Source organism: Castor canadensis, chromosome 1 (genome assembly GCF_047511655.1).
Source record: "Castor canadensis chromosome 1, mCasCan1.hap1v2, whole genome shotgun sequence".
NCBI classification, from domain to species: Eukaryota; Metazoa; Chordata; class Mammalia; order Rodentia; family Castoridae; genus Castor; species Castor canadensis.
The window spans coordinates 179,953,017-179,978,583 of record NC_133386.1 but is presented as its reverse complement, the minus strand read 5'-3'; the positions used below and the strand labels follow the sequence as shown (position 1 = coordinate 179,978,583).

General features: G+C 37.4%; 1 protein-coding gene and 1 pseudogene across 3 annotated transcripts in view; both read right to left on the bottom strand.

The window, feature by feature from the left end:
- The window catches only part of Hsd17b12 (hydroxysteroid 17-beta dehydrogenase 12), a 229,380-nt gene that overhangs the window by 9,448 nt on the left and 194,365 nt on the right, over nt 1-25,567 (bottom strand). For all 3 annotated transcript variants that reach the window (XM_074044646.1, XM_074044645.1, XM_020186052.2), the window contains 3 exons: nt 14,285-14,319; nt 6,969-7,050; nt 5,197-5,262 (listed from right to left, as the gene is read on the bottom strand). In XM_074044646.1, the coding sequence (XP_073900747.1) occupies nt 5,197-5,262; nt 6,969-7,050; nt 14,285-14,319 (183 nt within the window). The remainder of the gene's footprint in view (nt 1-5,196; nt 5,263-6,968; nt 7,051-14,284; nt 14,320-25,567) is intronic.
- On the bottom strand, nt 14,285-23,729 carry LOC141411996 (large ribosomal subunit protein uL23 pseudogene; annotated as a pseudogene).

Here is a 25,567-nt window from a genome sequence, read left to right as displayed (position 1 = left end):
TCCCACACGTGTGTACGGTGTGCCTTGAGCAAGTTCACCCCTCCATTATATTCCATTCCCTCTACTGTTAGGACTTAGTCCTAGCTATTTCATACCTGCTCAGTGTTAATCACTAGTAAATACAGAGCAGACAGAGGGGCCTGGAAGTAGGGCCCATTACCTGCCTTGTCAGATTATATGTGATTTTTGGGATTATATGTGATTTAATCAGATTTTTTTTTACTGGTCTTTAATTATAAAATAATGCCAAGAACAAACAGAACTCATCAACAGAACACACCTGATAGGGTTTACTCAAGAATGTGCTTAGCCAGCCATGATGGCACACACCTATAATCCTAGTAACTGAGGAGGTAGACAGGAGCAGAAGGATCACAAGTTCAAGGCCAGCCTAGGTAAAGTTAGATAGAGTCTATTTCAAAGGCAAAAATAAAGCCAGATACAGCTACTATTAATTCCAGCTACTCCAGAGACAGTAATCAGAAGGAACATAGTTTGAGGCCAGCCTGGACAAAAAAATTAGTGAGATCCCATCTCAACTAATAAGCCAGGTGTGGGGTTCATACCTGTAATCCCAGCTATGTGGGGGGGGGGCATAAATAAGTAGATTATGGCCTGATGTCTGCTCCAGACAAAAATGTGAGATCCTATCCTAAAAATAACTAAATCAAAAAGGGATCAGGGTGTGGCTCAAGTGATAGAGCACATGCCTACCAAGTACAAAGCCCAAATTCAAACCCTAGTACTGCCAAGAAAAAAACAATAGTAATTTAAAAAAAAAACAAAACCAACAACTGGGGAGTAGTTCAGTAATGATGTTAGGCTTACCTAGCAAGCACAAGGTTCTGAATTCAGTCCCCATCCCTCCAACCCACAAAAAAGAAAAATGTGCTTCTTACCCTTGGTTCAGATCAAGAGTTTGTCAGGAAGGCTAGGCATGGTGGCTCACACTTGTAATCCCAACTACTCAGGAGGTGGAGATAAGGGAGAATTGCAGTGTGAGGCCACCAGGGCAAAAATTTATGGAGTTCAAACCTCGGTACAGTCAAAAAAGTTCATCAGGATCATAGTTGACCTCCAGGGCATTTATATAACGTATTGTTGCTACCGATTGCAATATGGGGAATGACTGGGGCCAGTTTCTCTCTCTCTCTCTCTTTCTCTCTCTCTCTCTCTGTCTCTCAGACAGGTCTTGTTACATTGCACAGGGTGGTCCTGAACTCCTGAGGCCAAGCTATTCTCCTGTGTTAGCCTCCCAAGTAGCTGGGGCAACAGGCACACCACCAAACCCAGTGTTATTTATTTGCATTTCCAGGATGTGCTCATACAGTGGTAAATCCGAGGGCATTTTAAACGCTCTTCAAAAATAGGAAAGAAGGTGAGGGAAGGATGGGGAGAGAAAAGTAAAGGAAAATTATAAACAAGGAAATAATATAAAATGATCTAAACTTTGAAAAATATACTGTTTCCCCAAAAGAGCAACCTGATATACATTCACACTACCTAAAAAAGGTAAGTTTTCCTTCCAAAGATTAGAAAAAACCCTGAAACACTGTAACACAGCACCAGCTCAGAAGCCATTTAGACAAAGGTGGAAAATTCAAGACCAGAAGCACATGGGAGCAACAGGAGAAGCTCAAAACACACAATTGTGCCACAGAGAAGATTATACCAAACTAGAGTCCTCTTGTGGCACCAGGTAAAAGGCCAATCTCCAGTGTGCCACAAACTACATGTGACACCAGAGACAAGATAAGGGCCCTGTTCTCAAGAAGAGGCTTAAGGGGGTATGGGACAAAGGTCACAGAGCAGCAGGCAGAGATGTGCAGGCGTAGGGACCAGGAGGGAAGGTACAACTAACTGCTGAGAATTCCCAGGGCAGAGTACTGGGGCCTAGTCTTGAGGACACACAGCAGTGGCTCCCACGTTCAGATGCTGGGAGGAAATGTGGAGTCAGCTTGAAGAAAAGCTGAGGAAGGGGGATGACAGCGGAACCAGTGTGGATACCTCAGAGGGCAGTGTACATACGGGATCCCACAATAGCCATTCTGACTTACAGCAGGACAGTGGTGTAGCAAGAAAGACTATGGCCTTGTAGAGTCTGAATTCAATCCTAAATCTTATAGGCAGACACTGGAGGACTGTGAAGGAAAGCAATAATACCTTCTGTGTTTCAACAAGATCACCTGTGGTTGTGTGGAATGGAGTGGAAGTGAAATCAATAAACGCTCCTGGTCCCCCAAATACGAAGATACAAACATCACCAAATAAAACCTCTAATTTTTAATTTTGAGTTTCATTTTAACTCATTTGCTCCTTTGATCGAATTAATATGAGACATTCTTTCTGTTCTACTTCACTGTTCAGATAAGTGTTCACATAATATGACTATACTTTCCTAGATAAACATTTGAGTATTTTTTCACCAAATTCATTCTAAGTTTAAACCGTGAATGAATTCATATGAAGAAAGACAATGACTGATAAAATTACATAATTTAAAATTCATTACAGGGAAAAATGAAAGTTTATCAAAGTAAAATATTTCAGAAGACAAATACTAATGTGTTTTTGTAGTAGTTTATAGTCACGTCAGATTAATAGGCAGAGACTCTGAAACAAAAACATCTTTGAGGGAAATAGGCTGTGAAAATGAGAGAAGAAACAGTCTTGTCTATTAACAGAATTTTAGACCTTATTTGTCAGAGCTCACAAGGCCTGATACCACCTCATGTCATTTTTTAAAACTGCCAAATTAATAGCTTGTATATAACAGACATAAGGAAAAAGGTGTGACATTGCACGGCACATGATGCTTTATCTCCCATGAATGTTTCACTGGTTTCTTGATGATCAAAATACAATGCACGTGGCAGGTTTGTTACCAGCACTAAAATGACTGGTATCAAGGAAGTGAGGAAAGGACAGTATGGTGGTTCAGTATAAAATCCAGGATTCTAGAAAACCATGGCTTCCCCACTGTACCCTATGCATGCCGGGAAGCTGCAAGTCCAAATAATACCAAGTGGCTATGACATATAAGAGTCCATTGGCCAAGAGCTAAGGTAGGGGATTAGAGAAAGCAGGGTTTCAGTGGACCTTGGAAGACCAGGGAACATTCATCTCATTCACCCTCCCGTTTTTTTTTTTTTTTCCAGTACTCAGGATTGAACTCAGGGCCTCAGGCTTGCAAGGCAAGCACTCTTCCACTAGACCACTTGGGCCAGCCCTTACCCTTCCTCTTATGATTCCACTATAGGATTAACTCAGTATTTTTATTTTATAATCCTTTTTAGGGTTAGAAGCTAGAGCTAGGTAACACTTAGTGCCATCTTGAAAATCCACAAATATAAAGGATGAAATGGAACAATACAGCCTATGACACTCTGGTTCCATCATTTCCTGTACACAGATGGATCCTAAGTGTTTAGTGCTGTCCTGCAGGCCTGGAGCAAGTAGCCTAGTGGTTAAGAACAAAGGCTTTGGTGCCAAACAAACCTGGTTGAACGTAGACAAATGGTTTAGCCTTTCTAGGCTTCAATTTCTACAACTCTAAAAAGGATGAGAATCACACTATCTTAGGGGGTTATGTGCACAGAAATGACACATGTAAAATGCTTAGCATTGTACCTGAAAAGCAGCCATTTAAATAATCACCACTATAATCATGTTGATCACTTGAGGCTTTAAGTCGCAAAACATGAAACATGAGGCTCACAGTAATGAAAGCCATTTGAAGACTAGATATATACAGAGGGACAGTAGGTGATACACAGGCAAGAGGCAGGAACTGCAACTTCTCCCACATTTTAAAAAGAAAATATGCCTAAGCATGGAAATACTGTGAGCCATTATTTCTTTTGGTTGAACAACGGGTGATTTGAGATAGACACTCCTAAAAACGTCTATATTGCTTCCTCTAATACTTTGTGTTGTATTTTCACAGCATTGCATCTACTGGGCAATAAACTCAAGAGTATATAAAAATTAACTCAAAACAGATCAAAGACCTAACATAAGAGCTAAAACCATAAACCTCTTAGAAGAAAATGGGAAAAGCTTCATGATAGTGGATTTGGCAGAGTTCTTGATGTGACACCAAAATCATGAGAACAAAAGAAACGGTAGGTAACTCGGACTGAAACAAAATTATAAAGACACTAACTTTCAGTATTCATACATCAAAAAGACAAGTGAAAAGGGTAACCCACAGAGTGGAAATAAGTATATATATACACTTGTTTGTGTATATGTACATATTACATATTTATATATGTATATACACAAATTTTTGCACGCATGCACACATATAAACAGAAAATGCTTGAGGATGTGAGAAACTGGAACCCTTGTACACCTCTGGTAGCAAAGTAAAAACAGTGTGGTTGATATGAAAAAGTTATAGTTCCTCAAAAAAATTTAAAACAAAATTAGCATATGATCCCTCAATTCCACTTTTACATACATATACAAAAGAACTGAAAACATGGTCTCAAGGAGGTATTTGTTTATCTGTGTTCACAGCACTATTCACAATAGCCAACAGGTGGATGCAACCCAAGTGCCCATCAATGAATATGTGGATAAATAAACATGGCATGGTACTTACAATGGTATATTATCCAGTCTTTGAAGGAAACTCCAACACATGTTTCAGCATGGATGTACCTTCAGGACATTATGCTAAGTGATTTGACCACAAAAGATTCTACTCATAGAAAGTACTAAAAGTCAACAAATTCAAAAAGGCAGAAAGTAGAATGGTGGTTGACAGTGGCCAGGAGAGAGAGAAGTGGGGAGTTAAGTGTTTAATGGGTACAGAATTCCAGTTTTGGAAGATGAACTGCATGCTTTCATGGTGAGTTTTATGTTATGTGTTTTCTACAATTTTAAAAAGAGACATCAATAATCTGATTCCCACAAAATAAAACCATAGGAACTTACAATAATTATGTGTCAATTGTTTACACTGTATGTAGTTCTACTTTAGGTATCCCTACTTAAAAATTCTAGGAAATAATTTTTAAAAATCTAGACTTAAGTGCATAAGGGAAAAAGAAACCATGTCTCTAATGGTGTGCTAACATCACATTCACTTACTGAGGAATGTGATTTTCTTTCGTTGCCAAGACAGCAACTGTTGCTGTGGAAACCACACAAAAACAGGGATACTTAACTGAAACAAACTCTACTCACCTGCACAAAGATGCCCTTGCTCTTATACTCCTCATGGAGGCACCGAGAGAAGAAATCTACAAAAGCCTAGGAGGGTGGTGGGAATGAGAAGAAAACACACACATTACATCAAACTGCCTGATGTGTAGCTATGGAAACAAAAAATAATAAATTAACCATTTAATGCTACCATTTCTATCATTCTTTTCATTTCAAATGCTGAAGTGGTTGTTCTGCCATTAAATGATATATTATCTTACCAATATAACATCCATACCAATTTTTTATTTAATTGGAAAAGGCTCTTTTCTTTTCTTTTTTTCAGAAAATTACTTTCCAAGAAGAATTATTTTCATAGCATATAGCAAGGGATGTATTTCTACTTGCTACTCAAGCAGAAATGCAATATGAATCCCGTTCTGTGTTCAATGAGGACTTTGTTGTGTAAAGAACAAGTAATCCCTGGATACTTCAGCAAGGCAACATCTGAAAAACGCAGAGGTGAATGTGAGAGCCATCTTCTTCCAATAATACAGCCTGAAATCCATCCCTAAACTATATGGTGCCATTTCTCAATGTGGACTCAACATCAGGTTTGAAATGGCAAGTCCAATAATAAGTCTACAAAGGTCCCAGGGAGAAGAGGCAGGAAATTGTAGCTCAGCAATCGTTTCTAACATGCCGCATTTTAAACATGCTTACAGTATGTTCTAGAGACAGAGACAACAAATATATCACAGGGGGCTGGGGATGGTGTGCCAAGGTTTTTCAAGAAAACAGTAGTGGGGCTGGGGATGTAGCTCAGAGGCTGAACACTTGCCTAGCATGCACAAGGCCTTGGGTTCGATCCCTAGCACCAACCAACCAATCAATAAAAATGAATCAGTAGTTGCTGAGTATTTTTTCCAAGTGAAAAAGGCAGGCATTTTTTGTTCTTTTCCTTCCCTGACATACCATGACTTCTTATTGTGTATTATGATTTGCTTATTTTTCCTTAAAGGCTTATTTAACCATTAAGTGTCATTTTTCTCTCAGAAATGTATCTTACGTATCAATAATGTATCTGAACATGATGTTAGTGACCTGCAGGCAGAAGAGAGGCATTCTAAATTATTCCCTAGCAGTAACGTGAGGAAGTGAATGGTGGTGCTGTCAGAAATTATGACATCTTACAGAGTTCTGGAGAATTCTTGTCGCACCCCAGAAGTGACAAAGAGTATTTGTGAATTCCGGATAATGTGGTGAAACAGCGAAACAGTCACATTCTCACCAGGCTACTTTGTGGCTACTGAGTACATTTACATCTGACTGTATGCATTTTTTCTATGCTGTGTAAAGCTGACTCATTCATGTATATCAACTTTCTAATCTTTTTTATTATTGTGTTCTAATCACCTGGGCAATCTGGAATAGACTAACTGCATGGAAATCAGTAAAATGCATGGAAAAAGGGCAGTATCAGTGTCTCTGATATCCTGGTGCACCACGTGTACGCCTGTACCTATCAATGTCTCTCCAGCTGTGGCTCTCCTGAAAGTTATGTGGGATATTTTCCTTTCTTTCATAGTCCACTGGAAAACTGCCAAGAAAGAATTTTAAGAAAGTGAAGGATGGAGGCTTGGCTCAAGCAGTAGAGCATGTGCCTAGCAAGTGTGAGGCCTAGAGATCAAATACCAGTACTGACAAAAACAAAAAGAAAAATTTAAAAAAGAAAATTAAATCTACATTCATTGCTCAGACTAAAAACTATTCCTTAGTCTTGTACTGACATAATTTACTAAAATTCTGTTCACCTTAGTTGCAGAGTAGATGGTCAGCAGTGGAACTGGGAGCATGCCACTGGCAGAGGAGATGTTCAGAATCACCCCTTTAGATCTAAAATGAAAAGTGTACCAAGTAAATGGAGTGAAAACAGATATACAATCATAAACAATATATTCTATTGTTTGAGTGTTAAAATTTTTACCTAAATAATGTCATGTATTTTATAACCTATTCATTTTTTATTCAATATTGTTCCTGACATCTGTCCATACTAATTTGGCAGGTTGATTTAATGCATTCAATTTTATTAATAAATGATTTAACTCATTCTCCTACTTAAAAATGTGTGTATATACATACATGTATGTGTGTGCGTGTATACATATATGTAATTCACAATCGTGAATTACAGATCCAGATATATAGAAACAAAATGACAGGGCTGGTTTTCTAACATATATCTCTCCCTGCCTTTCATCAGCATGTGATCTGCTTGGTCAGTGAATGAGGCATAATTCAATGAACTAAAAATAGCTATTCTTTACAATTAGCTCACTTCCAGTCTTAATAATGCAGGGCATGACTGAATCAGCTCTACAGTCTCTTCAAGTTGATCTCTATTCCCTGGGGTTCTCTGAGGCTACATCATAGAGAATTCTCACAGAGCTGGGGAGGTAGCTCAGTGGTACAGTGCTTGCCTAGTATGCTTGAGACACTGGATTCCATTCCCAGCACCACAAAACAAACAAAACCCAAACACTTCGTAGACACTCTTATCTATATACACCTTTATTTTGGCATGTCATCACGTACTATCCTGCTGTAGTATTTAATCATTCTATGTATGTAAGCATTTTTATCCCCTCAACAAAATCATGAGCTTCTGGACATCAGAGCCCACTTGTCCTCAAACACCCTGCACAGTGCTGAGTAGGTCTGGCAATAAGTGAATGGCTATGTCTTGCCTTCATGCTTTCCTTGAGTTGTAGATATTTGGGCTCCAAAGAGCTGACTTGACAGTATGTGATTCTGTACTTCATCAAACCTTATTCTTCGGCCAAAAGGCAAAGCTCTATCTCTTTCTGTAAGTTTTAGAGTACTGAAAATTAAAAGGCAGAAAGTTGCCAGGAATCTCTAATTTTACAAATAAAATTAGTTTGAGGAAAACAAATGCTAACACCACCAGTTGTTAACAGCATACATGCCAGGTAATGTGTGGAATTATGGTTTTAGGAATGTAAAACTAACCACCAACTCTTCCTCTCACATCCATTTGTAGCACTGGGGATGAAACCCAGGGTCTTGTGCATGCTAGGTAAATGCACCATAGGAGCTACACCTGCAGCCACTCTTCTTTTTTAGCTACTGAAAACTAACCCCACTACCCCTGTCCTCTACACCAGGCATTTTTTCTTCAGCCCAGGTTCTCATGGTTCTTTGTCTGAATTTTTTTCCCCAAGCCACAGGACTTTGGTATTAGTATCAAAAGGGTGGGAGAGAGGGAATATGTAGACCCTTTTTATACAAAATAGCAGAGGATACATGATTAAATGGCATCTGAGTTATTTTAGACATAAATCTGAAAAGAAATAATCCCCAAAGGTCACCCGCTCCATCTGCCAGTCTCAAGGCAAAATGCCACTCCAACATCAAAGGGAAGTCTGGATCTTCTGCTTAATGTGTGTCACCGGAAACAATTTTTTTTTTAAAGAAAACAGATGTTCTTATGAGTAATATACACTTTTCTAAGTAGTGAGATCCATAAAAATTTTGGTAACAGAAAATTTCAAATTTAAAACTGTTATTAGGAATTTTGAAAAAAATGTTGGAAATAAGTGATTAATGGACTACATACATCATTCTTGTAGTTTTTGTTTCTCAGAAATAGAAACTTATTTTTTTTTGAGTTTATATTAGGATTAAGAATCCAAGGCTGAAGATAAAAATTGGTAAAATAGCAATGAATACCCAGTCATTTCATTTTATTTATATCTTGAGAAATTTCTTTGGTTAAAAAAAATAGAAAAACTACTTCTGTTGTAATCACAAATTATTCATTTGATAAAAATGGAATAAAGACCACTTTTGTGAAAGTATCTTTTTAGGATATTTAAAATTAGATTGTGATGATGGTTGTACAGTTCTGAATATGCTAAAAAAAAAAAAAACCACTGAGCTGAACACTGATAGACTTTATGGTACATAAAATATATCTCAATAAATCTGACATACAGGAATGTTGCTCTTAAGTTGGATCGGATCCCAGGTGGAAGATTTTGCAACACATTATGCTTTCTGAGAAGTAACCCCAAATCCTGACAAGTTAACCTCCCTCTTCCACACCAAGAATCCTTGTGTGTGTGTTTACTTTAACCTTTTCTCCTAGGACCAGGAATTGCTAAGTCTTCCCTCACACAGAGCTGGTAAAGCAGCCAGCTTGAACTAGATGCTGCTAATCCTTTTCACTGAGGTGTAGTCTCATTACTGGTTTTATCACTCCGATTCTGCACTCCACTATGGTAAAACTAGCTGGGGTACTTGAGTGTGCCTTTGAACAAACATCTTAATTTTTAAATTTCATTCCTCACAAATGAAACACAATCAAAGTTTTTAAAGATTAAAGTTTAATGTTATCAAATACATAAAAAAATTAAACCTTGAAGTCATCAAACAGACTCTTAAATCTTCACTCACCAAAGCCATGACTTACTTCAACAGAGGAAAAGTCATTTAAAGATAATAAAAGCTTCTTTTCCATTTTTATAAATAATACTGGTAATCCAATATGTCACAATTATGCAGTTATGCTCCTTTACTTGTTTACTCTAGACAACTAAGATCTTTGTTTTTCAAACATTCTACCCTGAATTAAAATCTCTAGCTCTGCTACTTTAAGAGCGCAAAAAAAATCAGAGTTTTAGGGTACTTTATGCAAAACACAGTATTTGCATTCTAAATACATTAAACAAATCTAAAACTAACAAAGTGCTGTATAAAGTAAGAATGCATTAGACCTAAGTAATTAAAAGGACAGAACTTGTAATTTTATCCAAATGATAGAAGAGAAAGCATCCCCTCTTCAAAATCTCCATCCTACCTTTAAGCACATGTATTTGTCTAGCAAATACCTTCCCACACCCCCACACATAACCCATAAAATTCTCTCCCTGCCAATTTCTCTCCCTTGCCATCTCTGCCCCGAAGGATAATAATATTCAAGTTAGTTTTGTTTGGGTCACAAATAACACACTGATATAGTCTGTCCTTTTGTTTTTTTAATTCATTTATTCACATGTGCATACACTGTTTGGGCCATTTCTCCCCCCTGCCCCCGCCTCCTCCCTCTCCCTCCAACCCCCCTCGCTGATATAGCCTGTCTTAATCCTCGTACTGCATACAGTATCTCTTCTTTATGTAGAAATGGCAGTAAACATTTGGGACTGGGAGGCACAAAGGACTCATCTTTAAAATCAACTAATTTGTCTAGCTCTAATCCTCCATCTAAGCAGAATTAGTGACGTCAAACCAGTTTCCATGGCACAACCAGACTCATGACAACTCGGTTTTATCAAGCAGAAGGACAAAATGGGCTGCACTTAATTGCACACAAAACCAAACCCTAGATAATCTCTCTTTTTCTGGGGACATGGGAACAATTCTAAGACTGGAAGGTACATTAAGAATGTTTGCTGAATTTCTGTAATGAAGACTCATGTTGCTCATAATTCAACACATTTCCTGGTTTGTTATGACAAGCATCCAAATAAACAAATCAAAAAACATTTTCTGTGATGCACCATTCTTAATTTATCATACTGCTTACTTGCTAACTGTCACACAATGGTGTCTCAGTGGTACAAATTATTGAGGATCTACTAGAACTCAAATACTGTATTTAAAAAAAAACAGCAAACACCAGTGGCTATAAAGAAGCATCTTTTCATATGAACATATTCACTTCCATTATTAGTCCTCCCACAAGCCAAAACATTAAACTTGCCCAGTCCTATAAATTTAGTACCTTGCTGTTTATAGCTCTCTATAGCTATGTTCTTTAAGAGAATTCTGTTAGACCTTTACAATTCCCTTTAAGACTCTCTTTAATTGTCATCTGGGTAAAAAAATTTGCCAAGTTTTTGTTCTATAAATGACCCATCATTTTGTCAGACTGTTGTAGTATCCTTGTTCTCACCTTATAAAAATACTATTGTCAGAGGAAGTAATACGTCTTGTCTGAAATAAGTCACTGATTTCTGCCTTCCTCAGGAATCCTCAGCACTGCCCCACAATGCAGGGTAGGAGCGGTAGGGATGTGTGAATGTTGCTGTGAAGAACTGGAACCACAGGGTCAATCCCAGTTTAGACAGCTAACTAGATATGGGGCTTGATGGAGGCAAGGGAGAATGTGCCAAAAAAAAAAGACTCAAATCACAATTCTTCACATTTCCACTTCACAAAGAGAAGGCAGAAGCATGCTCTTGCAGGGTCATTATATTATACAGTTTTTAAGCTTAAAAATAAAACTGAAATTGGTATAGACAGGTCTCTAATAGACTCTCAGGAAGACAGAGAAATATATCAAAATAGAATCCTGTGTCAGAAAAGAATCCTAGAACACAGGGTCAGGTATATAATTAGGACTAGCAATCTAAACACTTATATTTATACAAATATTGCTTTGTTGAAGAAAGTTTGCAAACATTTAGCACATGAAAATTACCTGCCGTAAAACACCGTAACATGTCATAATTCCACCTTAAGCAATACAATATGAAAAAGGCTATTTTTAGCTTTCTTGTGGTTGTTATGGCAACCACCTCCTGGCTCCAGCTGTACACAATGTTTATAATTCCAGGGAAGTAGAAAGAGAGAGTTTCCTCTATAATATAATTATGCACTTTCTACTTCTATGGTAATAATACCTTAGTTTGATTATAAATACTTGTTTAGTGATAAGTCAGTTGGCTCTAGGATACGGTTCTAGAGGGTTTGGAAAATCTCAAACCTCAGAGGTAGAATCAATGAAAGGAAGAAGAAAGAAAACAAAAACCCTACCAACAAAGGATCTTTCTAAAGGACAGTGCTTTACTCAATGAGAACACTAATCCTATGGAAACCAACCACAGGAAATGGCATTTTGGAGTGGTGTAAACAGTAGGCTACACTGAAGCCACTTACAAAGTGTAAGTAAGACACTTTAGGATGATCTGTTCACCTGGAGTTTTTCTTTCCTTTTGGGCACACAGCTAACATTTCTGGCTTCTCTTGCAGTTTGTTGTAGCCTGTGACAGACTGAGCTCTGTACAATGAAATGTGGACAGAAGTAATGTATACCACTTCCAAGTCTGGCTCATGAAACGTCTGTTAAAGTCATACTGATTTTCTTCCTTTGACCACTAGCTGGATGCAGAGGAGAACTCCAAGACTACAAAGAATGATGGGGCCTCAGATCCCAGAACGACTAGGTAGGTAGGTGAGGGAAAACTAAACCTTGACCATGTTAAGCCACTGAGATTTGGGGCAGTCTATTACTACCATTAGCCTACCTTGACTAATACACATAGTAACTCCTAAAATTCAAGTGGACACAGATTAGCCTGCTCTTAATCAAAAGTACTAATTCATAAAATCCATGTACAATTCTCACTAGTCCTAAGCAAGTACCACAATCACACCCATGATGTCAGTTTCAGTCTATGACCCACAGGGCTTTCCATCATTTCTCAACTTCAGTTTAAAATAAACTTGCCTTCTTAAAGATAAGGATCCAACTATCTTCTGAGTATTCTATGATAAACTTTGTCTATGAATGCCCATGGAATGGATGAATTCTTTTCTTTGCACTGTTTGTTTTTATCTACTGCTTCAACTATAACTGTGGTAATGGCTGTCAGGTCTAAAGAGATAGCAGTGAAGTTCCTAGTTCTTTCCATTTGTATAATTTACTTATGTAGTTTTACAGCACTCCATCTCGTTGAGTCTCCATTTTTTCCACTTGTCAAATGAGTGCTTTCAATTAATTTAAAGCATTGGATTTCCACCACTCTTTGAATCCAATGCATTATGCTCTGTGAAACGATTTCACAACCATTCTTTTTTGATATGGTTTTCATCAACACACTTTAAAATTTCTTTTATGATACCTCTGTGGTTTATAATTATATTCTTCTTTTCTTTTCTTTATTTGCAGTGTTGGAGATGGAACCTAAGGCTAGGTAAATGCTCTAACACTGAGTGACATTCCCAGCCCAAGTATTTCATCTTTAATGGACAGATTTACCACATTGAATTAATATAAAATGGAACTACAAAGAATTTTGTAGAGTAACAATTTCTTGATCAGTCTCTGTAGATGCTCAGTAGATGGACTCCTAACCTCAGTTTCTTCATCAACACAGGGGGAAGGCTATAAAAGCTAAATGAATGAACAAATATTAAGTTCTAAGCACAACACATGACACACAGAGGCACTCAATAAACATAAGCTGTAATCCCTGCCTGAAGCAGGTCAGAGACATCTCTTAACACAAGTGGGGTCCTTGGATCCTTCTTTTTCAAAGCTGTTTCCTTTGGGTCTCTTCCAAACTCAAAGCTGTTTTGCAGAGGAAGCATGATTGTGAATCCCTAAATTCAGCAAATGATCAAGCTGGCTCAAGATGCAAACCTAGCTCTTTCAACAGGTTTTCTTTGAAGGCCTAGCCATCATTCAGGTTTTTCCAAGGAAGGAACAGAGCTTAGTTACAATTTTGTACTTCATGCTATTTCAAATGTAAAAACTCTACCACATATTTCTCAATAAAAATGAAGTCATTCAGCATATCTTAGTGGTACCCAATTTAAACTGGGCCACAAATGGGGCCAGAGGACATTGCCTTTTCTCTACAGTGGTTGCTCTGATACATTCTGATCTCTTCATAGCATACCTATATTCCTAGGCATACACTCTCCCACTAAGATGGGAGAAACCTGAGTGCAGTCTTGCTCATGAAACTCCACTGATTTTGGCTAAGATGATACAGCTTTAAGAAGGCATTCCCGGGAATATCCCAGGAACTCTATCCACCCCCTCAGAATAGCAGGCAATTGAGTTAGTGATGATGGTGACTCAGGCTGGCTTTTTAATCCTGATCCAAAGGAACCACCACTACCATAGAGGAGAAAATAGAGTTGAGTGGAAAGGGCTTCCTCCACCAATGAGTCACACTCTACCATGTGACTCGCCTGGCACTAAGACATGGAGCTAGGTTCATTAGTCACTTTAATGACATTTTCAAAGAAAGGATTCTCCCTATAAATAATAATGAGCTCTGCATCCACAGTGTTTGTGTGTGAGCTTGTGACTCACCTTTCTACCATGCCAGGCAGTACCAATCGTGTCACCTGCAAAAGAGAAAACAAAACATTCATGATAGCTGAGGATACAGGCAATGGAGTGAAGGAAGGCCACCCACACAAAAGAGAAAGGAATCAGGAAACCACTCACCACTCATACAAACAGCAGTTTACTTTATATATTCTGTATAACTTGGCTTTGTCAAGAATGCATAAAAAAGAAGCAGATGAAATGACTGGAGTTAATACTGGGAATATGCTCAGTGAGCTTGGCTAAAATTAGCCTTACCTAGAATGTAAGACTGGCAGTAGTCATTACAAGATTTATAGTGAAATGGACATCTCCCAAAATGACATACATCATCACTTATAACAACAGTCTTCCTACCAAGGTAACTTAAATTTTCTAATCTCAAGAGCTCAAATAATCTTTTCTAATTAAAAAAAAAGCCTTTGAGAGAATGCTATGAAGTGGTATATTGGCAAATAGTAAGTGCATCTTTCATTTCTTGTGTCGGTTCAGCTAGTTGTGAAGAAAACATCCTTAAAGAAACTTAAGGTTGTCTGTGGTCTCTAGTAACCAACAATGAAAAAAAGGGTGACAACTGCAGTTTTTAAAGACTTCATAATTGTTAGCAAAATACATATAATGATTAGAGAAGCTACTTTGAAACTCTGCTTTGAGATACTAGTTTAGATATCTGCTTAGTCAACATGATACCATAGTTAAGTACTGAGGTTGGAACATGAATTCCTGACTCCTAGATTGCATCAGTTCTCTAAGAAACAAATGCTGTTTTGGAATAATGAAGTTTGAATGCCTGCCAAGCATAGAAATTAAAGCTTTCTATCTTAAATAATATTATATATTAATTAAAATGCACAGTATTGTGATGAGAAATTTTTTTTCTTAGAAATATTCTGAAGAATGAAAAAGTGATCTAGGTTTTACCCCAGTAAACTCTGCTATGTGGATGTCTAATTCAGAGGTCAACTCTGGAACCTTCACATACACTTTTTAGTGAAAACATGAACTCAAGCTGACACTATGCCTAAAAAATGTACTTATTATCACCAACTTCAAAACAAAGGCCTGTGTGTAAAATATGGAATCATTTCAAAAGAAGTATATGGGTTTGGCTAATTCTTCTGGCCTAGATGAAAGAGAAGAAACCATAAGAACAAGTTTGAACTAAAGCTACCATGCCTCCCTCCTCTTATGTGTAAGTCAACACTTTTCATTTTAAACTCATTTTCATAGCATGAAGAGGCAGAGACTGCCAATTGTTCTCCAATATTTATCCTTTCCTTAATACAGTGCAATTGAAGCTGTAGTTGGATACATGGTCTTTTAGTGCCATGTTAAACAAACAAACAAACAAACAAACACGTTCTTCTATAACCTTTCTTGCAGCTGCATATGGCCTATGTCTATGCTCTATCTAATAAGACATGAAGAGAAGTAATACATGTAATTTCTTGGTCATGCCCTTAAAGGGAAGAGGGGATCTATGTCTTCTCTATCGCCTTTCCTCTTCCTGGGGCTAGAAGGTGGAGTGACTTTGAGCTAGTCATTCCTCTTCCTCTGCAGAGACCTAATGTATTAAATGAAGAAGGCACCCACATTACACAGTATTACATTCTGAATCTCAAATGGGGCAGTGTATATATAATATACCTAGCACAGAGCACAGCAGAGACACACCTGGGAAACTGGTGTCCTCTCCTGTCTGCCTGCGTATCCTTTTAGGATGCTGCAGCACCAACTGCCTTGCCCTGCCTCTAAGTATAGTGTGCCCCTGACAGCTTAGAATCAAAGCAATGACACATTTTAAGGTCATGCAGTTCAACTAATCACAAAGAAGTTTCTGGACAGTTCTATCAATATTTTAAAATATCTCATTTGGGATCTTCTTAGTGTAATGGAACTAGTCTAAGATTAGATTGTAATGATGATTATAAAACTCTGTAAGTTTATTAAAAATCATTGAACACTTAAAACACATGAATTTTATGGCATGTAACTTATTCCTAAATAAAGTTTTAAAATAATCCCCAATAATCATGGATAAGAATAAATAACTGAAATCACAAAATATATCTGATGTTCAGGAGACAGAAGAGCGCTCAAAATGTTCTATGCATATCAATTTATAGCCGGGAGCAACATGACGGAAAAAGTCAGTCTTCGGTTCAGTTGAGACTACGTTATCTACAGGCACCAGGGTGGGTAGTGAGAACTCAGTATCTAATGGCACAACAGATATGTAAATATATTATTACGAGTACTGCCATGAGCAGACAGAGGGCACTGGTGTTTAGGAGAAGGACTGTTATATCTAAGAATCAGGAAAACCTCACAGATTATGCTGCAGTTAAATATTAAAAGAATAACTCCTATTTCCACTAGGCAGAAAAGAAATTCCAAAAAGAACAAGAATGCAAAAGGACAAACAACTGCGAAAAAATTCAATGCATGCTGTAACTGCTGTGTTTAAAAGAACCTATCTGTTGGATGGAAGAATTAAACATACAAAGAAGTAAAAACTATGTGCATCTGTTAGATGTATCATGCAACTTCCATTTGTGTAACATATGGATAGATCCCATATAAGTAAAACTGATGCACACCAGGGATATTAACAGTTGTGGAATATTCCATTCTAAAGGACAGATTGTATGCATCCTTCATAGTACCTAAAAATTTTTTTTTTGTGGCACTGGGATTTGAACTCAGGGCCTTATGCTTGCTAGGCAGGCACTCTACCACTTGCGCCACTTGCCAGCCCTGAAAACTTTTTTTTAATGTGTTTTATCAGGGGACAATAATGCTTACCTAATATGTTATAAAGACATCATCCAATCATTTTGTGAAAAGAAGCTATTATTCAGTTCCCCAAAGTGCTGAGATCACCAGAAACAAAATATGAAGAAAGACTAATAATAAAAATGTCGTGTGTATGTGTACAGGCATTTGAATTAAGGAAATGAGACTTGTTAACTGCAATGTAGCTAAGTGAAGTTCAGAAGGGGTAAATGGTACCTGTTTAACTTACCTATAGTAACGGAGAGAAAGATGAGATTTATAAGCAAAGATTAATCTGGAGCACTTCTAGAAAAGCCCAGTAAGAATTTAACTTTTGACTGGATTACTGGGGAAATACACATGCAGGAGATACTTTTTTCCTTTATACCACACCATATATTAACTGTCTCTTTTCTAAATGGCAAAGATTATCCAGAAAATGGGCAGAGACAAAATGAAAACCTCAAAATAAAATTGTATTTATAAAATTATAGCAACTGCATGCTAAGCATTAAATGTCTTCTTGCTGACCTTATATGTATGGACATGATTAAAATATATTCTTTACACATGTAAATTAAAAGTTTTAATAACTTCACAGAAAGGAAGGTTTCTTCTTTTGATGCCTTGCTAGTAAAGAGTCAGAGATACTTGTTGAATGTTCAATGACCAAATGATCCATTCACAAAGACTAAGTCCTCTTAGGTAAAAGTTAAATTCTTCCTTATAGCTCATTAGCGCCTCCTTTTAAATTCTGACTAAATTATTTCTCCTTGCCATAAGATGGAATACTGTTTTTAAAAAATCTGTCAAAGAGTAATAATGTTGAAAAGGCTGAGAAAAGTTAACTTGAAACCTGCATGCTTTTACAAAATTAATACCTCCATCTATACTGAAACTGTCTTACCTTCTAATCAGATTGTAAGTTATAAATTCAATTTCAAGTCTTCTTTGTTTGGGTATGTGTATACAAGTCATTCTTAATATTCAACACACAAGTGGAGAGACTTTACCATGTTCACATTAAATTAAATTCTCTTTAACATCAAGTATTACATAGGTTATTTATTCAAGTTGTTAATAGTCTCATTTTACTTGTATGCACCAATTGGTATATTGATATCTGGTTACTTATACCAATATGCCAAGCATTACTGTGAAATCTCACTGTGTATCTGAACTCCATTTCACAGCTCACAAGCTGTTTCTGGAGTTAATTCAATATGCTAATTTTAGGCCATCTGCAGGTGATAATTGCTGTACCAGGAATTTTTTCATTTCTCTTAACATGTTTCTAAAATAATGTTACCATAATTTGTAAGTTCAGTGGCTAAGACTATTACACAAGTAGTAGTAAACATGACTTCTACGTTTTTTCTTCCATGGTGAGATGGTTTCCAAAAGGGCATAGCCAGCAGTTTTAATTCAGTTTTTCCCAAGAAGATAAAAGTTGTCGTAATAGTACTTATACAACAAAAGCTTCAAATCTCTGCAGGAAAAACAAGTGCTTCCCTACTTACATACATGTATCTTTAATGACAGATTCATTAATCCTTATCACAGAAAAAGACAGTGATGCCTAAAATCTAAATCTAAAGGTGAAGACAAATCAATACACGTTATCACACTAAGATATTGTATCACTTCACATACAAGCTGGTCTTAAATTATAAAAATATGTAACAGTATAATGAATTGTTTTATATATTGTTTAGTATGAGAGCAAATTTAGAATTCCTTTGGGGATACCACATACTCAACTTCAATAATGAAAATTTACTAGCTTGCTGATAGAATTATGTATATTCTGGTGAGGAAACACAGAAGAAGTTCATTCAGCCCATACAAAATCAAAATCAGTATTACTAGATCATTCAGTTGAGACACACAACTCAAAAGGCAATGGCTGACCTGGAAAATCCTTGTTAATATTAAAATATAGCCATCTGTGGCTGTGATTAAGTCTAACTTTTTTCTCTTGGTATTCATGAATCTTGCTCACATTTTTGGCAACGATCTTGCATGGCTTTTATAATCAGAAAAGCCCCTACAATCTATTTCTAAAAAATTTAGTATGAGTACAATTTTTTCTCTTTTATTTCTGTGGCATTAGTAATCAATAATTTGTTTTCCCACTGTTTAGTATGAAAATGGATACAACAGAAATTATTTTTGTATCATGTGACCTCTAGCACTTAAGCATTTTTTTTGAAAGAACAAAGAAAATACTATTGCATAATGCTTAAAGACAACCAAAATCCCATATGAAAAGATTCATCAAAATTTATGACACTCTAACATTAAGAAAATATTGTTACCTGTATCACCATTACATGTGAACAGGGAATATAGGGTAGCAATTTGCCCTCTAACCCAGTCAAACCCTCAAGATTCCAGGCTATTCCTACACAAAATTAGGACATCACAAACAGCCACCTCTGCCATGCCTTTATTCCTTCTACAGACACCTGCTCAAATCAAACAGGATTTGAATTTAAGCAACTGAAAAGTAAACCCACACAATTTAGAAGGAAATAATTTCTTTGATACCAAACCTGAAACAAGTTTTCAACTGAAATAATTAGCAATTTAAAAAAATCATAGTATAACTGTGAAAAGAATTAACAATGTTATACAATGCCTATATTGAAGAAATTAAATGGTAACTCTACTGGAAGTCATACTAGAACGACACAGCACACACTTTTTTTTGGCAAAGTGTATAATTTGAGCTCTGTGGAAGCAAGAACACAACTTAATTAGAAATTCTTAGAATCTCACCTGAAAGACTAATAGAATATTTACTGCACAGGGGGTGAAAAGCTTAATAAGTAAAGTTCTTAGAGTGCTTTGAGATCTCCAAGTATTATTTGATTTTCTTTTTTAATGTTTCAATCTTGGTGGAGGTTGAGAGCTCTCTTTGCCATTTTTTTCCCTGCCCCATATTACTTAACCTGAAATTCTACCCCAAGCCATAAAGACCAGAACTTTTCCTTTTGTAATAAATTCTACTTTGATCTACATGAAAATAATGTAACAAAAGAAAAAGAAGAGAATGTTCTAGAATACAGGGCTACATGCCAACTAATAATGATGATGCTAAAGCCATAATTTGTAAACTCAAAACAAAAATTTAGAAAAAGAACACACCATCATATACAGCTTTTCTAAGTTTAGTGTACTGCAATACGCTAAGTGCTTCCACTACGTAAATTTTTCTAAAATAAGTGGACTTCTCAAAAGATCCTTAATATTCTCAGATTTTACATTTCTGCCATACCTAAGACATATTTTCCCCATATAAACTAGCTTCACTTTGAGCTGGGAAGAACTTTAAAACCCATCTACCTACAACTATTCTTTTTTTTTTTTTATGGTGAAAAAAAATGTGTATTTAGAATTAGCCAGCTGGACTCCGTTTAGATGATTCCAATTTTGTTGACAACATCCAAAGCATCATAATCAGGAGCTAGTCGAACATAAGACTTCCTCTCTCCATCAGGCCTGATCAGTGTATTGACCTTAGCCACATCAGTATCATAGAGCTTCTTCATAGCCTGCTTGATCTGGTGCTTGCTGGCCTTGACATCCACAATGAACACAAGTGTGTTGTTGTCTTCTATCTTCTTCATGGCTGAATCGGTGGTCAGGGGGAACTTGATGATGGCATAGTGGTCAAGCTTGTTTCTCCTGGTGGCACTCTTCCTAGGGTATTTGGGCTGCCTCCAGAGCCTCAGTGTGTTGGGCCGCCTGAAGGTGGGTGACATGCGTATCTTCTTTTTGTGGCTGTGGACACCTTTCAGCTCTGCCTTCTTGGCTTTCAAAGCCTTTGCTTTGGCTTCAGCTTTGGGAGGGACAGGAGCTTCCTTCTTCACTTTCGGCGCCATCTTGGTGAAAAGCTACTCTTTTATTTTTTCAAAGAAGAAAACTATGGAAAGAACAATTATCATACAGTTGGGAAATCCATCATGTTGTAATTATGCCTGAAGCAGCCCGTTACTAACAGACTTGAAGGGCTAAATGTATCCAATAATTTGACATTTTTTAGGAGAATGATAGCTGCTTTCAAAATGGATGAAAAAAACTAGATACTAACTTGGAACATCTACATGTAGAAAAGCCCTTGGTGAGAAATCAGTGATGAGGTCCATACGCTTCTTCTCATCATTTGTAAGTGTGCTAACGTTGTTCACTTAAATCCTGAAATCAGGGTGCCGGAATGTATTCTTAGCAAAATTCTTAAATACAATTAGCCTACTGAACAGAACTAGTCTTACAGATTTCCAAATTGATACAGGGCTCCCCCTACTGGTGCTGTGTCACATGCCAAAGGCAAATCTATGTAAGGAAAGGAAAACAAATACTTCAGTGCTTTTCATCCATCTGTCCACTCTTCCAAATGTTTATCATCTACACCATTAGCAGGGAATAGCATTAGGCACTTCAGGGTACATGACATAAAATGAACATATAGTGGTACAGGAGGGAAAAAGTAGCTTTTCAAAAGCGTCCTAAGGGCTCCAGAGCAACAGGTACTTCAGATATTATCTGGACAGTGCTCATCTGAAAACAACAGATTATTGTGGTCCACAGTTCATTGAGGTCCTACTTTGATTCAGAGAATCATAGGAATGGAAAATTGCCTAAATGTCTATGTCCCCCAAAAATTCATATTTAGAAACCTAATCCCCAATGTGGTGGTATAAAGGGGTGGGGACTTTTAGAAAATGATTAATCATATCATGAGGTCACTCCATGATGTAAAAGAGGCCTGAGGAAGCCTGTTTTTCCCCTTCCCCCTTGCTGTGCTGAGAGGGCACAGCAAGAAAGCACCATCTACAAGAAGGAGTGTTCACCAGAAACTGAATCTGCTAGCACCTTGATTTGGGACTTCCCAGCCTCCAGAACTATAAGAAATAAATTTTGGTTCTTCATAAGCCACCCAGTCTATGATAGGGATAGTCTTTGTTATGGCAGCCCAAATGGAGTAAGATAGAAGAGACTGATTTAATCAAAGCCATTATAATCCCTCGACTCCATTAAGCAGTTGCTCTATTTGAGCAGACTGAACAGTTGGAGTCACCTGGAAGGTGACTCAAACTCAAATGCCAAGTATGACAAGGTAGAAGCAAAAATGAGTGAGGTGATCATACAGTAGAGACTAGAGGGCACTGAAGTGATCTGGTGAGAGGGGCCCAATTGCTTAGCATACTTAGCTACTACCCAGCTGTTATCACTTGTGGTCATGGAGCAGTTGAAGTCTGTGTTACCTGATTTTTAGATTTTTCCCCAAAGAAGCTAGAAATCTGGGCATGAAATTTCTTAATTTTGAAAACTGGGCCAACCAAAATATATTGGTAGGCCAAATCTGGTCCAGAGACCATAAGTTTTTAACCTCTGACCTAGAAACAGAAACAGAAACTCATCTTTGGCCCATTCTACTTCTGGCAGATGCAAAGATTAAGAAATTCTCACAACTTACTTCAGTAGAAATATCAACAACTGATCAAAGTTCAACATTCTAGAGCCATATAAAACCCATGTGAACCTTAATTCCCAAAGAATAAAAGCACATTCATAATTTTATTCAAAAACATCAATCTTACACCTGCCTAGGATAAGGTAGGAAACAAACAGGACAGAGCATCAACCTCATGGTGCTTATAATCGGTAGAGGGGCCTATGCTAAAATGAACTGCAGGGTGAAGGGAAGACTCACAGTGTGTGATGAAACTGCATAGTCCAGAGACCTAATTAATCTACTCTGAAGTGGTAAGGAATGTGCCAGCCCATCTCCACGTCCACCCCTAATAAGATAGGGTTTCAAGTTCTTACTTTGGTTGAATATCAGATTCTTGTTCCCTATCCTTCAACAAAGTAAATACTAAAACTCACTGTCAGTGGAGGTTGTTCATAGATTTTATTTGGGTTATGCTTGCTTCCATTTCTTTTCCTACTCTAAGAGAGGTAATAAAGAAGGTTAGAACACTCCCTTGATTTGGCAAAATGACAGAATAGAAGTTTCCTAAGGGAAAGGGCCATTTCCTACTTTTCACCTTACTGAACAAGCCCAGTAGCAGCCACAGGGTTCAAGGATCATGGGAAGGAATGGTTATCCCTCCCTTAGGTAGGACTCAGGCAGTTCAGGTAATATTGTTTGGACAGTGCTCATTTGAAAAGGAGTGAAAAGCCTATCATCTCTTCAGGTCCTAAAACTTTGACTGAAGGAATCAAAGAACAGTATAGCTTGCAGTAGAAGGGCAACCCCAAATTTGGCCAACATTAAAACATGTGATCTCAAATCAGAAACAAACAGTACAAACAAGATCTGTTTTGTCTTTGCAGGTTACTCCAGAGGCACTTGCACACCCATGTTTATTGCAGTACTATTCACAATAGCCAAGTTATGGAAACAGCCAAGATGCCCCATCACTGACGAATGGATTAAGAAAATGTGGTATCTATACACAATGGAATTTTATGCAGCCATGAAGAAGAACGAAATGTCATCATTCGCTGGTAAATGGATGGAATTGGAGAACATCATTCTGAGTGAGGTTAGCCTGGCCCAAAAGACCAAAAATCGTATGTTCTCCCTCATATGTGGACATTAGATTAAGGGCAAATACAACAAGGGGATTGGACTTTGAGCACATGATAAAAGCTTTAGCACACAAGGGAGGGGTGAGGATAGGTAAGACACCTAAAAAATTAGCTAGCATTTGTTGCCCTTAACGCAGAGAAACTAAAGCAGATACCTTAAAAGCAACTGAGGCCAATAGGAAAAGGGGACCAGGAACTAGAGAAAAGGTGAGATCAAAAAGAATTAACCTAGAAGGTAACACACATGCACAGGAAATTAATGTGAGTCAACTCCCTGTATAGCTATCCTTATCTCAACCAGCAAAAACACTTGTTCCTTCCTATTATTGCTTATACTCTCTCTTCCTCAAAATTAGAGATAAGGGCAAAATAGTTTCTGCTGGGTATTGAGAGGGTAGGGGGGAGAAGGAGGGGGCGGAGTGGGTGGTAAGGGAGGGGGTTGGGGCAGGGAGGAGAAATGACATACGAATAATAAAACAATAAAATAAATAAATAAAACAGGGCCAAATAAACAAAGAAGGGAACAGATATCAAACAATTGCTTTAAAAAAAAGAAGAAAAAATGTATAGAGTCACTGTATAAAACTTAGTAACAATAAAATAAAACAATAATTGAAAACAAAAAACAAAAAAATCTGTTTTGTCTTTGAATTGATATGGAACTCAGTGTACAAGTTGTTTGAAATTAGCCCTCTATTTGCCTGCCTCTGGAGCTGTGTGGCACTTCTCCCATTTTCCATGATTTTTCAAATAGTGATCAATAGCCATTTAACAATTCTGCAAACTCTCCTGATGTTCTGGTTTGGAAATCCCTCCAGGCAGAAAACTGGAACTATTTTAGAAGAGTGTGGTTCAATATCATGAGATTTAATTGTCTTTAAACTCCACCATTTCTGCAATGAGGTCATTGTTCTTGATGAGAAATAAGACTTACCTTCAATTTTAGTATCTGAAATCCTAAGAAAAAAGTCCCACTTGGTAGGACTTCTGTTTTGGTTTGAGACTTCTCTGCCATATTGGTCACCTATATAGAACTTCTACACTACTTACCTGATCTATGGGGAACAAGAACAAGACTAAATTTATCCCTAAAGGATTGAGAACAACACTGGAAAAGCAGGCAATAAGGCTTTGAAGCATCTCTGGTAGAGCCTCGTTAAGTAAGCCAGCGAGAGGCAAGAGAGGAATAAAACCAAATCATTGGGTAAGATTAAAAAGTGAAACAATTAAATGGAACTTGAGAGCTAAATGTCCTGGGAGAGCTGTTTATAATAAAACATTAGGGTCTAAAGTCAAAACTGCTCAGGACCCCATCACCATCACTTTATCTAGCGGCGACCTGAAATTCCTTTTACCTAAGGATGTTATTATCCCCACTGAAATGTGGGACTTCAGTGATTTTTATACTCACCTGACCTAGTCCCACAGGACATTTTAGAGCATATCAAATTGTTCTGTTGGTAATATTTCCTACCAATAAAACTCACAAGTGTGTAAGAAATTAGCATTTGTCTCCACGAACTCATTTCATGGGAGCAAGTATATATATGCCTACGTGAAGAGAAAGGGGAAGAGCAAGAATGAAGAGGAGGGAGAAGCATTTTATAATTTATTAAGATTTTAGAAATGGTGCCTCATTCTTATTTCATCACCATTTTTTAAAGTGCAAACTATTTTACAGTGCTATTGGATTTGTGCTGTTTTATCCACACTGGCCACCAGCACTACTTGGTCTTTAAACAAGGCCATGCTGTGATCACTAATACACATTCTGATCTATCTCAGATGCTGCATGAAGGACACCGTCTGTGGCTGTGGAGCACGGCAAACTGACTAGTGTTCCTAGATTAAGGGCAGGACCTTGGCCTTTTATCATTAGTATTCTGT